Source organism: Diadema antillarum, unplaced genomic scaffold (assembly GCF_040938485.1).
Source record: "Diadema antillarum isolate AM-2024a unplaced genomic scaffold, OU_Dant_1.0 seq00001142_RagTag, whole genome shotgun sequence".
Taxonomy (NCBI): domain Eukaryota; kingdom Metazoa; phylum Echinodermata; class Echinoidea; order Diadematoida; family Diadematidae; genus Diadema; species Diadema antillarum.
In genome coordinates this window covers 63,190-79,570 of record NW_027271954.1, presented here as the reverse complement: position 1 = coordinate 79,570, position 16,381 = coordinate 63,190, and the positions used below count along the sequence as shown (strand labels likewise).

Sequence of the window (16,381 nt, the reverse complement as noted above, 5' to 3'; positions counted from 1 at the left end):
TTCTATATACACCCTTCACACTATGTGTGGCTGGGGTATAAAAAAGAAAACAAATGAGAGTTTAAGAACGGGTCAATGGGAGACTAGCGTAGGTACTGAAATCACCACCTCTTCCACTCTGCATGTGTGAATGCAATACATTTGTGAAAAAAAGTGAAAAACTAAACTGCCATAACTTTCTTATTTTACATATAAGGTCTACATTCAATGCAGTCTCAACAAATTTGTTCATGATATTTTATTGTTTTGAAAAAGCAAAGCTAGCATAAGTGTGGCACTATAAAATCACACACTATCTTCATTATACTTCGTTTCAACATAGGAATTGAATTCAGTGGAGATTTATTCTGTGTGAAGGTCAAAGTGAGATTGTGATTCTACGGCATCAGTACCACATTTAAATTGCATAATTTGATTGCAAGTCATAATGGTGAGTTGAATATCATTTTTTTTTTTTGGGGGGGGGGGAAACTTGTGGAGTTTGAAAACTTCCCAACATTTCTATTCTTTGTCCGAATACCGAAAGCTGTCCGATTTTACCCTAGTAGTAGCCTCTCTAACTGTAGAAATGTTTACACCATTTATTTTTTGAGGATTTTATTTTCGCGAATTTTGCGAGTCATGTGGTATTGGTGAATTTTACAACATGCGAAAGTATTTACTCTGTTCCAAACATAAATGTGCCATGCATGCATACATATACTGCCATCCATTACTGTATTCCATGCCGTGAATTCACCCATTCGCCAAATTGTTGGGCAATCACAAATACATGTAGCAAACAAACAATAAATAAACTCACTAAATATATAATTACATGAGAAGCTAGCAGATCCCATTAGAGAGCTGTCACACATGACAGAATCAAGCCACTAGCAAAAGGCAAGCTCAAGAAGAGGGCTTTGTTTGTTTGTTTCACTTTCCATCTTGTAAGAAGATGGCTGGATAGCCCACATCCAGCTGTGCACACTGGCTGGTCTTCGAAAGGTCCAGTTGGATGTGAGGTGGGACCACTTATCTGGCTTATGCACCTTGTTGCTCTTTGCAATAAATGAAGCAGGAGTTGTGACTCTCTCACACATGGGATCTCCATTTGTGACCATGCATCACAAAACCAACAAAAAGTTGCACGCACTGATTTTTTGTTAGGACTGAAAAAAGGAGAAATGGGTCATCCCTGCCAATCTTGAGTTTTCATATTTTCTGAACGAGCAAGTCTTCTTCCACATAATACCAAAGTTTGAGATCATAAAACAAACAGGAAATTGTGTTTATAGCTGTTTTTCTTGAACATTTTTTGGTAGAATAGTGCGATTAGATGTTTCTCGTAGCATCCTCTTTTCATTTCTTAAAAACCCTGTCCATACTCTTCACTTTCAACTCCAATAACTTCAAAAAGAATGATGCTACTGCTTTGAAAGTTGGCATAAGTCATCTACAAATGTGTTAATAAAGCATATCTTCAATTTCAGCTTAATCTGATAATCCCTTTATTATTGTTGCTCCAGTGATTGACATCCTGTTTTTTGTTCCATTGATCGCACAGCTTGGTAAAGATTAAAGGGGAAATACAGTCCAAATATAAGTTAGTCTGATAAGACAAAGGAAAATATTACGAGTTCCATAGTAAAAATTTTATTTAAACTGGATGAAAAATAAGGAAGTTATGACATTTTGAAGTGTTGCTAATTTTTTAGGAAACAATTCTTGAATGGTCAATATGAATATAATATACTGCAAATGACAAAGTGAGCATGTCATCCCCTCATAACTTGCTATTTGTGAGGAAACAGTTCTTGAATGATCAATATGAACATGCAAATAATAAATTGAGCATGTCATCCCCTTACAACTTGCCATAAAGTTTGTACACAAAATTTCGAAATTTCCAGTTTTTCATCCAAACTCAATTAAATGCCAGAAGCTCAAATCTTGATATCTAAGTAATCACTATTCTGAAGTTACCGTATTCAATAACATCATGTTTCAGACTTCTATGACAGTAACATTGAATTTTCGTCATTTTTTTGTACACGATAAATGAAAAATTGTGAGGTTATGACATGGTCAGCTCACTCATTTGCATATTCATATCCACTGTATAAGAACTGTTTTGCTGAAATTAGCTATATCAAAAAATTTCATTAATTCCTTATTTTTCATCCAATTTCAGTTTTTTCCGTTGAACTCGTAAGATTTTACAAAATTGCAACCAAGAAGCTTACAAAATATTTCTTAATGTCTGTCCATGGAGAAAGTCACTATTCCATTGGTGGAAATGACTAAAACATCTGAATGGCTCAGTAACTGGATTCATGAGTAGGAGTGTTTTGCTAGTTAGACTCTCTACAGGTTCATGAATAATAATTGCATTTGCAGATCTCAAGAAAAGAAGAAGAAAAGTGCTGACATGCTTCACAGCTTGGTCTCAGATCTCTTTGCTCACAACTGTCAGTACCAGCAGCTTGATGGCCTACGATATAAAAAGGCTAAAGGTGAAGTGTTTCACTCTAGTCTCCTTGAATTGAATGCTTGAAGACACTACCTCTCTCATTTACACCGCGTTCACATTGTCCCCCGCGCCGCGGGGACAGCCTCAAGAGATCTTATCTTTTTTACGACTGACCGTTCACATTGGTATCTCATCTGTCCCCGAGCTGTGGGGGCGATTGGGGCTTGGGGCGAGCTCTGCCAGGCATAGCGCATGCGCACATTTGATGACCACAGCTGGACGCTATCAATTTCGTCCCAAGGTCACTCTCCCCTCCAAATCTTGTCCCCGTACCCGACTTGATTCGCGGGGACGAGGGGACAAGTCCCAGCGAGCGTTCACATTATAGTTTTGGAGGAGAAAGTCCCACAGCTCGGGACTTTCCCCGCGGCGCGGGGGACAATGTGAACGCAGGGATAATGATAACACATTCAGACAGCATTTACAAATAGTGGGGGATATTTAAGTGCGCTCCTGAATACTAAAATTCACTACAACTGTTGAATGTATTAACCAACAATTTGTGAAACTTTCATTGAGGCTTTGTTCCGGTTTTTGCCAGTTAGAAGAACAAGACAAACATATTGTGTGATGTAAGATACAAATATCATTTTGCATCGTATCTCCACGCGACAAGGCTGTACCAGGGTGGTGCACAACAACAAAGCGAACACAAAGTGAACATGGTGATCGGGTTGAGTTTTGATACTTGACATCATTTTTGTCACCTCAAACTCAGAAAGACAATTTTCGTTAATTACACTTCATTTCTATGTTATCGATATTGACATACACAATTCACAACACACATTCACATCATTATATATATATATATATATATATATATATATATATATATATATATATATATATGTATATATATATAAGTAACAAAGCTGCAACAAAGTTCATGCTGTATTCACCAACGGTTTATTTCTTCACACAAAGAAATGTGTTATGTGTTATGAGTAATCATTTTTTTTTTGTTCTTTTGTGTGAAGAAATAAACCGTTGGTGAATACAGCATGAACTTTGTTGCAGCTTTGTTACTTATCTTTTTATCTTGCCAACACGTGGACTACCTTATCAATATATATATATATATATACTTGCAAAAATAATGTTTAGATGGGGAAATATATGTATTTAAATCTATAAATAATGTTAATTCAAACAAAAGAAACAAACAACAAAACTTCTACTTTCTACTGTTAATTCTAAAGAAAAAGGGGGGGGGGTATTTTTTCCAGCACCTTCTAAATGACAAAGAGAAGGTGTGTATAATGTATTTCTCAGTCTATACAATAGGCTTACTGTAGAGTTTATTCCCTCACACAAGATGTGTGTGGGGGGGGGGGGGTGGTGGCTGAAAGTTTCATATTCTGCTTGAATTGTTTTGTTCTTTTTCTTCTGAATGACTGTAGGCATGTGAAATTCTATGACTGAGCCAAATTTATCACATAGGCCTACATCATGATAAAGCTCCTTGACATACATCCTGCACCCTAACCGCAGCAGCAGCGACCCCAACACGTAGCTGTTAATGGTTACAGCGCACCGCGCCGGGGTTACCTGCACCCCAACCCTTACCAGACCTTCACTCACATCACCTCACAGATATACACATCTGTGTGTTTTTTCTAAAAAGAAGAAATAAAAAGAATAAAGAGGGGAGGCACATGCCCCCCCCCCCTTCAATTTTGTAAAGGCGCCCCCTCCCCAGTCCGGTCCCCCTCCTTTACGGAATTCCTGGATCCGCCCCTTCATGCCATCAAATGACAGATTCAAATCTATTCAGAAATGCACACCTCATCTACAAAATCGTTAACAAAATTGTAACTGATATTCCAATATGTTCCTATCACTGACACTGAGGTCAAATATTGATATTTACATACTCATACCACCAGAACTTAGAAGGTAGATCTATGAATTGTTTGAAAAGCAACTTGTACTAAATGCTATAAAATGCATGCTCTCATTGGTGAAAGCTTCACCAAAAGAACTCTCCCGAGAAACAACATACAAAATATCAGTGCATTGTTATGAGTTTTACATTGATGTCACTTATCAGGAATTTACCGAATTCCAAGTGTACACGCTTGGGCATCGGCTGCCACTACTCGCGGCGGAGACAGCAACGGGAGCGGACTCCAGGCCGGTGGACAGGGCGAAGCAGAGGCCACAGAGCCGTAATATCCACTCCACACTCATGGTAGCGACGCTGAAAGATATCCGCAGATTTCTGAACCTGCCCAGAAGATGATGAGCAAAACCAGCTATTCCGAAGTTTAGCTAACAGGCTAGATGCACTAAGAAATTTGAAGAAACATGACTGTCACGTCATGTATGTGGCGAGATGGTTTTCTTCGGTACAGAGATAGGAGAAGAGAACACTGCACAGTCACAAATTCAAACACGCTATCTGCGCGCTGAAGTCCGAATGGAAGTACAAGTGCATGATCGATGGGTGCATACGTGGTATGCAGGGGTGACTTCATCGGGCCACGCACAGAATGTTGACTGTTGATGATGAGCTTTACGTTGCTTCACACACCATGAACTTGCTCCAGTTTATCGTACCGGCATTTATGTACTGTAATTCATACCAAAATATGCGGTAATGCTCAAGCGATCGAAGCAATGATAGACGACAGGTTATTGTTTGAATGCTATAATCCACACATTTTCACTACCGGCGCACTCCGAAACCACATACTAGTAATTGGTGTCGCATGCACCTCGCACGCCGCCGCTCACTAGATTATGAGCGCATCTCAACCAGTTACAGGAGCGAGAAGCAACAAGGTACAGGTGCGTGAACTGATTGTAAGAGCGCAGATGTACTTTATTCATGCAAGAGGTGTGAGCCGAGAGCGCCATGCGGCGTTTTTCGGGAGAAGTGCCTACCCCACTTTGCAAACTACCTGTTGCCGATCGTTTCTCAGTAATACGTAGAAGGCCTGGATTAAGTAATAAAATAATTGGAAGCAAAGAAAACACAGTTTTATAGTGTGTTCATTTTGTTTGTGTTTTGCCGGGGGCATATAAATTATTTGTCTTCTCGTTAGAATAAGATTTCATGACCTCTGTAATTTTTGGTGATGTATAGGCTATTCTACCATCAGTGGTAAGGACAGAGGCAAAAAACAACAACCAACAACTTGACAATGTTTCTCTCGACAAATAAGAGTATGCTCTGTAAGCCTAAACCATTCTATTTTTGATGCGACCTTTGTCCGGGGGGGGGGGGGGGGGGGGGGGCGTCAACGTAAGCAATCATGATTATTATTGGATCGTTTATATTCGTATAAAATGATATCAGTTTTGAGAGGTATCTACGCCATTGGTTTTTGCTTTTTCAAGATCTATTCGCAAACCACCTGTTGGTTTGCTCGTTTCTTTGATGTCTTTTTTGGGGGGGGGGGGGTGTTATCGTCAGGCGCATGACTCACTCTTCATTTTATTTTTCTTTTGAGGTGAGGAAGGAATATCTAGAAGGGACAACAATGGATCTAAGGATATTTAGTTGTGTGTTGTTGTTTTTTGTGGCTTCGCAAATCTTTGATGAAGAAAAATAAGAGGGAGAGCATGTGGTCACTCTTTAAAGTTCATGGGTTTTTTTTTCTGTAAAAATGGATGTTGTATTTTGAGCAGGCGTACAATTTGCGAACTCCCTGGTCTGCTAGGCCTAGCTCTCAGATGTAGATACAGTCAGTATACATGGATTAACCTACCAGTGAAAATGTTAATTTGTACGAATTACATATATACATTTTGTTATGTTTGTTGCTCAAATTCAGCCTTACAACACAACCATTACGAATGCTAAAGGCCTTTATAAACATTTGACCATCAATTTCCTGCAACGTTCTCAGCCATCCTCGCCTGTGACGGGGGGGGGGGGGAGCAGCGTTATAATTTCAGGACTTGTATATACAATTCAATATCTCTGCAGCCGGATTTTCTTGGAGAATTAGGGATAACTATCATACATAATTATGTTAACTATTAAAGGGAAAAAGCGATCTCAAGTTTTATAACTTGATACTCAATGCATTTTTCTAGTGACTTACTGAGAATAAGGTCAGGCCTTTATTCAATACTGACGTACGTAAGGTGAGGCTATCTTGCAAACGGAATGGCTTTGAACTGCATGCAGTGAATTGAACCAAACTTCCCCCAACAAGAGAAGCTCATTAATAGGTATATTTTGTGAGGTATGGTACTATTCTCTCTTGAATACATTAATTGAAACTGGCCTCTATAAACCTATTTCTATATAGCAAACTAATCCCCATGTTTTGATGGCAATGTGCCGCAGTGATTCGTCTCTGCATGCTTTTCGGGCATGCCGGCAAAGCCATTATACGTGTAATATCAGATGTCAGTGACCCTTGTTCAAACGTTGTGCATCAAAGTTGAATATGTCTATAAATCGGTCTACATCTTACTTCAGCACAAACTTTCCACAGAGCTTGTTATCATATAAACTTTCTGCGATGTTCCTGCGAGCCTTAATTGAGGAAAGGCACAATAGATATATATCGATGGATATTATTTTCGTACATTAATTCACATTGAAAGATTTAAGAAAGCTTCACACGACTCTGCCCTTTGCGGTATAGTATTATATGCATCCCCAGGGACAGGAGGCAACATTATTCTGGAAGAAAGACAAGTATAACAACATTATGTGTGACCTTCTGTTTACACAAACCGTATAACGCCTGTAGATAAGCGTCGATCGCACGAATTCATCAACAAGGGGTTTCCCCGACCTTTTGTCTAATACTAGAGTACTTGTACACCAAAGGATTCTATCATGCATGGGCGCGGCCTCACCATGGTGTGGTTTCATCGCCATAGCAACGAGCATTGTGAGTGTGTTCAGTCCATACACGTGTGTCCGAGAAGATAGTTCCCTTTCGTCAAGTCCGAAACGTTATAACACCTCAGAATCCCTTCTCGGAACCTGCATCGGTCTTGCTTGCATGCTCTACAAACCATTATAAAAGCCTTCTCCACACCACGTTCGAGTTACATATATAACAACGTCTAGCCTACAGAAAATAGCTATTTCATCATCACTTCTAGCTTCTTCAGTTACATTTCTATGTTAATTTGACGAATGACATTGTTTTGGAAATGCTTTATAAGTTTCCAGATTTGGGCCTACTTGAAAAAAAAAAACAATCATTCAGTGCACTTGTCTTTTTTTTTTATTCAATAGCTATAACACGGTGTGTATTTAATTGTTGACAGGACATTGTAAATTCGCATCATATTGAACGATAATTATACGGGTGATTTTTTTTTTCAGCAGATTGGTAGAGTTATATCATAATCGGACCCACATTACTCGAAATTATGGAATTTAAAACAGTATGTTTGTGACAACCCAGGGGCGAATCCAGGAATTCCATAAAGGGGAGGCGCAAACAATATTTCTATAGTGCTACTTTCGGGTTTCATCTTTTTTTTCTTCTTTTGTTTGAACAACAAATAAAGAGGGGGCGTGCGCCCGGTGCGCCTCCCCATCCCGCCCACCCCCGAATCCGCCACTGCAACTAATATGCAAATGATATAAGATAGTGCCCTCATGGATTCACAAGTGACTTTCCCACTGAAGAAGCATTTCAGCCCTTTTAACGCGAAAGCAACATGAACAAAATGCCTTTCCCCATATTATCAATCAATGTAAGTTCAAACGTTGCAATTACCGATAATATGATATGGGGAAATGTACAACTGTTATACATCATCGATCCAAACAATATAAGTGATGTATAAAAGTTTGGCATTGAAACTAATAAAGGAGTTTTGAGCTTCTTCACGACATCACCCCTCAGCTGATAATCGTAATGATTACGTGGGGGCGCTGTGGCATAGCGGATAAGACTCCCGACTCCCGGTCGGAGGACCTGAGTTCGAATCCCGCCAATTACGTCCTTGGAATGGACAAGATGTTTTTACCCACTACGTCCCTCTCGACCCAGGTGTTTAAATGGGTCCCTGGCAACACTAGGGTAATAATAATAGCAGGGCCCTCTGGTAGAGCAGTTGACAACACTGAAGAGGCTACCCTGGGTAAATAATACCTTGTCATTATCATTATTATTATTTATTGCAACCATTGTCACCAATTTGATGAAATGTCACCGATTGTCACCGATTTGAAGAAATGATACGTAACTTCATTCCATCACGATTTTGTACAGCAAGATCGCTTGTGATAGCAACTTTTATATTGTTATATAAATATTTTTAGTGATCCACTCTATGTATCAAACTCACTTTCAATTTTGTGGAATTTAAGTGAAAATTCCTCGTTTAAGGTGATATAATTAGGGAGCCTATATTTGATATTTATTCATTTATGCCATTTCATGACAAACGGAATATACATACATTTTTCTTTTGTACAAATCATATGATCTTTAAAGAAGAATTAATAGACTTGGTGAATACAAAATATTGACAATTATCTAATTCATTGCATGGTATATTTATAATACAGAAAAATAATCTAAAGGTAGAATCTGATAATAATGATATATAAATATATATATATAAAGAGAAGCGAGAGAGAAGAGGGGAGTGGTGATGCCATGACCTTAAGCCTCAGCTCAAAGTATATAAAGGGCGAGAAAGAGTGTTGTATTTACCATTGATCTACACTGGTTGTGGATAATATCATAGTAAGTGTATTATTTATACGATAAAATTGATTGAATAACGGGTGCACCTTATATATCCTATATACGTTCAGCATGTAAAAACAGTGATTGCTCCGCATCCGTTGCTCAGCTATAGTTTATAACTTTTTATAATCATATATGATTACATTGATAATGTTTTTTGTGAATCATTACCATTTTCATCAGATTGCCGTTTTGTTATACATTAATAGATTTAATCATGACTACACTGCCATTAAACTTAAAGGGTGTGTACAGTTCTGGTCGAAGTGAGGATTTAGCTTTTAACTTTTTGCGAGATATTCAGAAACCACTCTTTGAGATGTCAAAGAGCTTGCAATTCTGTAAGGGTATCAAAAGTTTATTTGATGAAAATCGGTTTTGAAATGGCTAAGATATCCAAAAACAAGGTGAAACAAAGAGATCCTATAATAAAAGCGTGGCCTGCCGCTTTTTATTACTACAATGTATCACTTTTTTGGATATCTCAGCCATTTGAAAGCCGATTTTCATCAAATAAACGTTGAATCCTTCTTAAAATTGCATGCTCTTTCATATTTCATAAGAGGTTTCTCATTATCTCACTTAGGAATGTTCGAAACATGAATCCCCACCTCAACCAGTACTGTACAGTCCTTTTAACGTCATATAGTGTTCCCTGCAAATCTAATATCATCCATTCAGGTTGGGCATTTTCACATTAAAGTGAATTCCAAAACGGGGTGATGTTCTTTATTTCGAAATTTTGATTTCTACATTCCTTCCATACAAGAATATAACACGAAGTCCAAATAGTGAACACTGAAAGTTATTGAGTAATATCTGAACAGAGGAAATACATGGAAACAGTCAAATGATTGGGTGATCATTAGTTAACTATTCGTTTATCTGATGAAAGGTTCGTTATTCCGAATGTAATTCGTTAATCCGGAAATAAGCTACATTATTTCGACTTATATAAACATAGGATTAGCGAATTCAGGTCAGAATAACGAGCCATTTTCTTTCTTTCTTTCTTCCTTCCTTCCTTCCTTTCTTTCTTTCTTTCTTTCTTTCTTTCTTTCTTCTTCTTTCATTTTCAGGTTAACGAACCTTTGGAATGAGGGATTTTGCTAAAAATCTCAGGATATTAAGCACACACTATAATTTACTGGGCCAGGTGCCAGAAACGTATCGAGTTTCTCCTTTCTTTCCATTCTTTTATCGTGACAACGAGACTAATCTGGTACGGACAGACAGACTGACCAACTCATGGACAGACTGACAACCCGAAGACACTCACCTGCGCCTTCGATTCTGAGGCATCATGAAACTCTGATATAAGTTTTGTGCGTCGGTATAAGAAACCTATGATTTTCGATCACAAAAATATACCTAAATCTATAAAGTGGTTGTTACTTAACCAACACCTATTTAGAATAGTAAAACTCCGCTGAATTTTAAAGGGGAAATCCAGTCCAAATATAAGTAAATCTGATAAGAAAGAGTAAAGTAATACGAGTTCAAAGGTATAACATTTTGATCGAAATAGGGTGAAAAATAAGGAAGTTATGACATTTTGAAGTTTCGCTAATTTTCGCAAATTGCCAATTTTGAGGAAACAGTTCTTGAACGGTCAATATGAATATGCAAATGACAAAGTGAGCATGTCATCCCCTCACAACTTGCCATTTAGTTTGTACATAAAATTTTGAAATTTCCAGTTTTTCATTCAAACGTAATTATGCCCGAGGCTCAAATTCTGATACATCTAACTGATCACTTAAAATTTCTGAAGTTATTCAACCAGGGATATCATCATGTTTCAGACTTCAATGACAAAAACATTGAATTTTCGTCATTCTTTTTTTTTTGTAAACGATCAATGGAAAAATGTGAGGCTATGACATGGTCATCTCACTCATTTGCATATTCATATCCACTGTTCAAGAACGTGTCTTGCAAAAATTAGCAAAACTTCAAAATTTCATAACTTCCTTATTTTTCATCCGATTTCAGTCAAATTTTGACCAGTGAACTCGTAAGATCTTACCCCTTTTCATCACACTAACTTATTTTGGGACTGGATTTCCTCTAATACAGTATAATAGGTCCGATTCATATATTAGTGAAACTATTTATATGCATTTATGTGGGATTCGCTTTCTAGTGTCTACTCTATCGTCATGAAAACCCACGCACTTGAACATGCATGGCTTTGAATCGAACTTTCGAAGTACTTTTGAGTATAATAAGCACGAAAAAAAATGTGTTGGTAATTGAATACTAGTATAGCATCAGGCGAATCGATCAGTTTAAATCAGTGAGACAGAAAACCCTTCTCTGTAGAAATGCCTTTTTTTTTTCATTTTTCTTCTGGAAACATTCGTGCATGGGAGTGGAAATTCCACGTCACTTATTTCTACTGCGTATAATGCAATATTGTTCATCGATGTGTGAATTATAATATCCACCATTTTGAGATGAGACCTGAGCATGAGAATATTCAAAGAAATGAACAACAGCGACAAAGACAAGCCAGGGAATTACACAGGCAGATGAAGCATACTGCCGCTATTTCAATGATTGAAAACTCAATTTTCAATCACAATATCGTGAGCATGGACGGAAAGCAGTTAATTCTTCATGAGTAAATACAAATTAACATTATACCGACTTCATTGTCGTGCATAGATGGTGTGCATAGATTAAAAAGTATGTAGTCATACTGAATAAAATTAATGACAAGCAAGCAAAAATAAAAGAACAAAGGTACCTGTACATAAAAAAATCTTATATTTTTGTTTTTGAATTCCCTTTCTGTCTATAAATTTTATCATAATTTACTCGGAGTTTTTTCCCGACGTTCTGTATATCTAACTGATGATAATGTGTAGGCCTGCGTATTCGATTACCCTTGGAAGGTCAGAAAGTTCTTTGTATACAAGTACAATGTATACATGTATTATGATAATTCCGTATATCAGAGCAATTTGATTGTTACCGAAGGAAAACGGTCAAAAATCACATGCATTCAGAACATTGCACCGGTCACACGGTCAAAATAGGATACTGAAACGCTACTGAAAAAAAAAACAAAACATATCAAACATTTTACGAAATTCAGAATAGGAGACGAGAATCCGACTAAATTTTGTAAAATGTATACCGACGATCGAACGAGAACGTCGGTCAACTTCGACACTCCAGTCGACAGAGGGCGTCAGGATATTTTTCTCCGATTGTTGACTTGAGTGCTTAGCGAAAAAAAAAAAGACTTCTTACGATGCAGTACATAATTATCTTTGGTGCAGGAAAACTAGCTTTACGCAACTTTTTAACAAATCAAGTGGGGGGGGGGGGGGGCTGCTGAGAGGGAAGCACACATACACACACAACAACAACAACAAAACATGTATATCCAATTATTATCAAGTTTGTTGCGCAAAGCTCAATCACATTAATGAAAGATAACATCAAGACTCGCCTAGAGCATTTACAAATCTTTACTTCATCTTCATTTCCTTGTAGACTTGTAAAAAACATCTACCCCCCAAAAAAAACCACACACACACACACACACACACACACACACACACACACACACACACACACACACACAAACACCACAGCAAGCAACAAATAAGAAAAAGAGCACATCGTATATTGAATCAAAATTTTATTCCGTTTCACGCAGCAATGACTCACGGACACAGCGGATCTTCAGTTCCGTTGTCACCGATGTGAATGCTCTTCTGTATATTGTTGTTGTTATTATTTCATGTTTATCTATAAAGATACCACCTGAAACAATGTGCTACTCATTTTGATTAAGACAAGAATGGAAGTGGTAAATCTAAACCACATGTATGACCAATAACATTGTAAAAAGCATTCCGGAAAATGATGCATCCAGTTAATGCCACAAACATTGTGACGAAAGCAACATTTTGCTATAAGATTATCAATGAAATTCGAACGAAATTAAAAGTCATAAAAGTCATAAAATTGCTAACGGGTGAATATTGTCAAAATGATATTATGGTGTAAGGGACTCTCGAAATTGACGGTCCAGGGGACACGTAACCATCGATCTGTTATTGTATACCTCATAATAGATTTCTCTCATCCGATTGGTTAAAAGTGGAGTCATGAAAATAGCTGTGCCCCATTTTTGATCAAAATGATGTCATGATTTTACTGCGCGCCCAAATAGAATGAACTGTGCCCTGTAAATATAGGTTTGGAGACAGTCGCAACCCCGTACACATAGATCACTTATGTACGCATCAATGATACGACCGCCGCGCTGTCGATCAGCGTTGATTACGAGTGCTGTAAAAGAGACTAGAATCTATATTTTCGGTATCTATATTTCGGAATCTATATTTTCGGTATATAAAACAAATATTGACAGCTTGATATTCGGAGCACAGTTAAGATTATGTAGGCCCTCGGTGATGTGAAAACCATAACTAGGCCTATGCCCTCAGCTTCGCTTCGGACATAGTTATGGTTTACACATCACCTTGGGCCCATAATTTTAAGTGTGCCCCTCATAGCAGTCATTATTTGTATACTACGTCATCAGTGTCGAGCGTTGTGCAAACACCAAGATCCGGGATTGGAGGAATCAACTCCATTAGTGTAATTATCTTGCCCTGTCACGATTCCCCGCTTTTTTTTTTTTTTCGATAACAGCGCCCTCTATTTAGAATCGATGAACAATCCTGCAAATACAGTAACAGTAGTGAACCCTGTCAATATTATTCAGTTCAGAAATTTGCTAAGACGGGGTGGGGGAAGGGTCAGCTCGAACTCCGCTCGGAGTTTGGAATACGTATCACAATCACCCACTGATTATAACACGATCTTATGAACAATAGTTTTATATAATTTATGTGAATTGCTCATGAAATGTCTTCCGCCTTCCAGAGTGTTGATTCGTTGTAATAATAGTTGGCGCATTTGAGAGAATTTGTGATCTTGGAAATACAATTTGTTTTGAATTGATTTGAATATAGAAGTACAGAAAAAACGGCGCTTAACTTGTTACTACACAGTATTTCATTAGCTTGGAGTCTAATAGCCTGGTCTCTGGGGTGTCAGGAGAGAATAGAACATGATTATGTTCGACTTTTCTCCGAAAAAAATTTCCAATCTCCAGTTGGTCTCGCAGACGTCTCATACAGCGACGTCCGACGACGTCTTCGCGTCGTCTTAGTCGCGACCATCTAGTTGTGGAGACTAGGCTAGCCCTTAAACATTTTTCAAGAAAATGCTGAAAACTGATGTGGAAAACCGTCCCCTCGTCCCCCTTACCCCTTGACCCCTCCCCCCCCCCCCGATCAGGGCACCCCTGGACAAGCCCTATAATAAAACATGAAATTAAAGTCATGTCTCAATATACAGCACTAAATCTTTATAGCTCTTTTTTTTTTCCGGTTCGACAGAAGAAGATTAAAGAAAAAAAGATCAGAGTTTCGGGACCCTGAGGCCCTCAAATTCCCCGCATGTGTGTCGGTGTGCGTGTGTGGAGGGAGGGGGGGGGGGGGGGAGGACTCATTCTGAACAGATGAAGATCATATCACCAGAAAGATGCTATCTGCGAGTTTGGTGAAAATCCGTTATTGTAGATTTTTCACTGAAGATGCTGAAAATGTGGCAGTAAATCCCCTCCTCCCCCTCGACCCCCACCCCATCCCGATCAGATAATCAAACATGAAATTTTAGTCATTAATGTTCTATAAATAGCACAAACTTAAGTTCTATCTTTTTCGGTGCGACAGAAGAAGATTAAAAAAATCAAGAGTTTCAGGACTCTGAGGCTTCGATCTCCGCCCCCCCCCCCATCAGCCGTGTGTGTGTGTGTGTTGGGGGGGGGGGAGGGGGGCTCAACAACTTAAGGCCTAAGATCATAATCACCATAAAATTCTATCAGCCGAGTTTGGTGAAAATCCATTGTAGGGTTTACAAGAAAATGAAAACGGTAAAGGTTCGGACATGAGCAGTTTTCATGTACTGATATCAGTAGTAGATATGCCTACCATTCTTAGGTCCGTTGAAGTAGGGCCCTACATTATGTTTACATTTCCCGGCAAAAATGGACGTTTTTACATTTCCCGTTGACGCAATTTTCGATATATACATGTATATATATATTTTTTACATTTCCGAAGTTTTTACATAATCCTTGCGAGATGCCCCGGCTCCACACGGTCTCGTGAAAAGACTAATGCTCTACATACAGCACAATGTACAACAACAACAACAGTACCATGTGTACTTCCACCGTACACATAGGATATTACGGTCCAGATTGTTTCATCTCGTCATCAGCAGTGAGCGAGTCGGTTGCTGAGCTCGTGGAAGTGGGTTGGGCTTGGCTGAAACGACACCCAGGATGTACCGTATCCGTGGCAATTTGATAGGCAGTCAAAGAGACACGAATGTGGGCTAATATATCACTCATCCCCACGTACTGCCATCCCATCACAAATCCAGAATCTTAGCTGGAATTATGCACCTTTTCAACTCGACATCAGCAGCCACCTGCTCCCGGTACGTCGCGGCCACGGCGCGGTCGACTCGGGCGACTTTGGGACCGCTCTCCGCTGGTGCTGCAGCTGCAGCAATACTGAGGTGCACAATAATAATACTGTCTCTTTTTAGCGTAGCAGCCACTTCTGGAAATAATGGTAAATGTTGTGCGCAACAGCAGCCACCGATATCGGATTGCTCCTTCAGTTACTACGACGAAGACACCCAAAACGTGCAATTAGTGAGTGGATATGATTTCTATTTTCTGTCTCCGTTTTCACTGGGCCTGGTATGGTATGGGGTAGGTGAAGAGACTCATGGAAAGTTGTGGGGTCATAAAGTTTCACTTTGTACAGTTTGTAACATTAGGCCTATTACCACACATATAAATATTGTCATTGATACTGTTGGTTGCAACTTCATAATTATGCAGCTAAGATTTATAGAGAGGTGGTGTCCTCAACACACAACCCTCACATTGGCTCGTCTGCACATAATATTTCGTCAATTATAATCTAGACCCTAGTGACTAAACCCTAAAAAATCCTAGCCCTGTCTAACCACATGTGTACAAAAAGACAGGGCTGTGTGTACAAGTAATTACAAAAATCCATGCTTTTGGTTAGTGCAACAACAACAAAGATCCAGTAAAAAGGAGATAGTTTTTTTC

General features: G+C 38.7%; 2 protein-coding genes across 2 annotated transcripts in view; one reads left to right on the top strand and one right to left on the bottom strand.

The window, feature by feature from the left end:
• Nucleotides 1-5,203, bottom strand: part of LOC139744156 (uncharacterized) — a 103,520-nt gene extending 98,317 nt beyond the window's left edge. Inside the window, exon 1 of the mRNA XM_071654610.1 lies at nt 4,574-5,203. Coding sequence (XP_071510711.1) covers nt 4,574-4,705 — 132 coding nt within the window. The 5' untranslated portion in view covers nt 4,706-5,203. The remainder of the gene's footprint in view (nt 1-4,573) is intronic.
• A 10,302-nt stretch (nt 5,204-15,505) lies between these two features.
• The window catches only part of LOC139744155 (uncharacterized), a 44,082-nt gene continuing 43,206 nt past the window's right edge, over nt 15,506-16,381 (top strand). Inside the window, exon 1 of the mRNA XM_071654609.1 lies at nt 15,506-15,952. Coding sequence (XP_071510710.1) covers nt 15,692-15,952 — 261 coding nt within the window. The 5' untranslated portion in view covers nt 15,506-15,691. The remainder of the gene's footprint in view (nt 15,953-16,381) is intronic.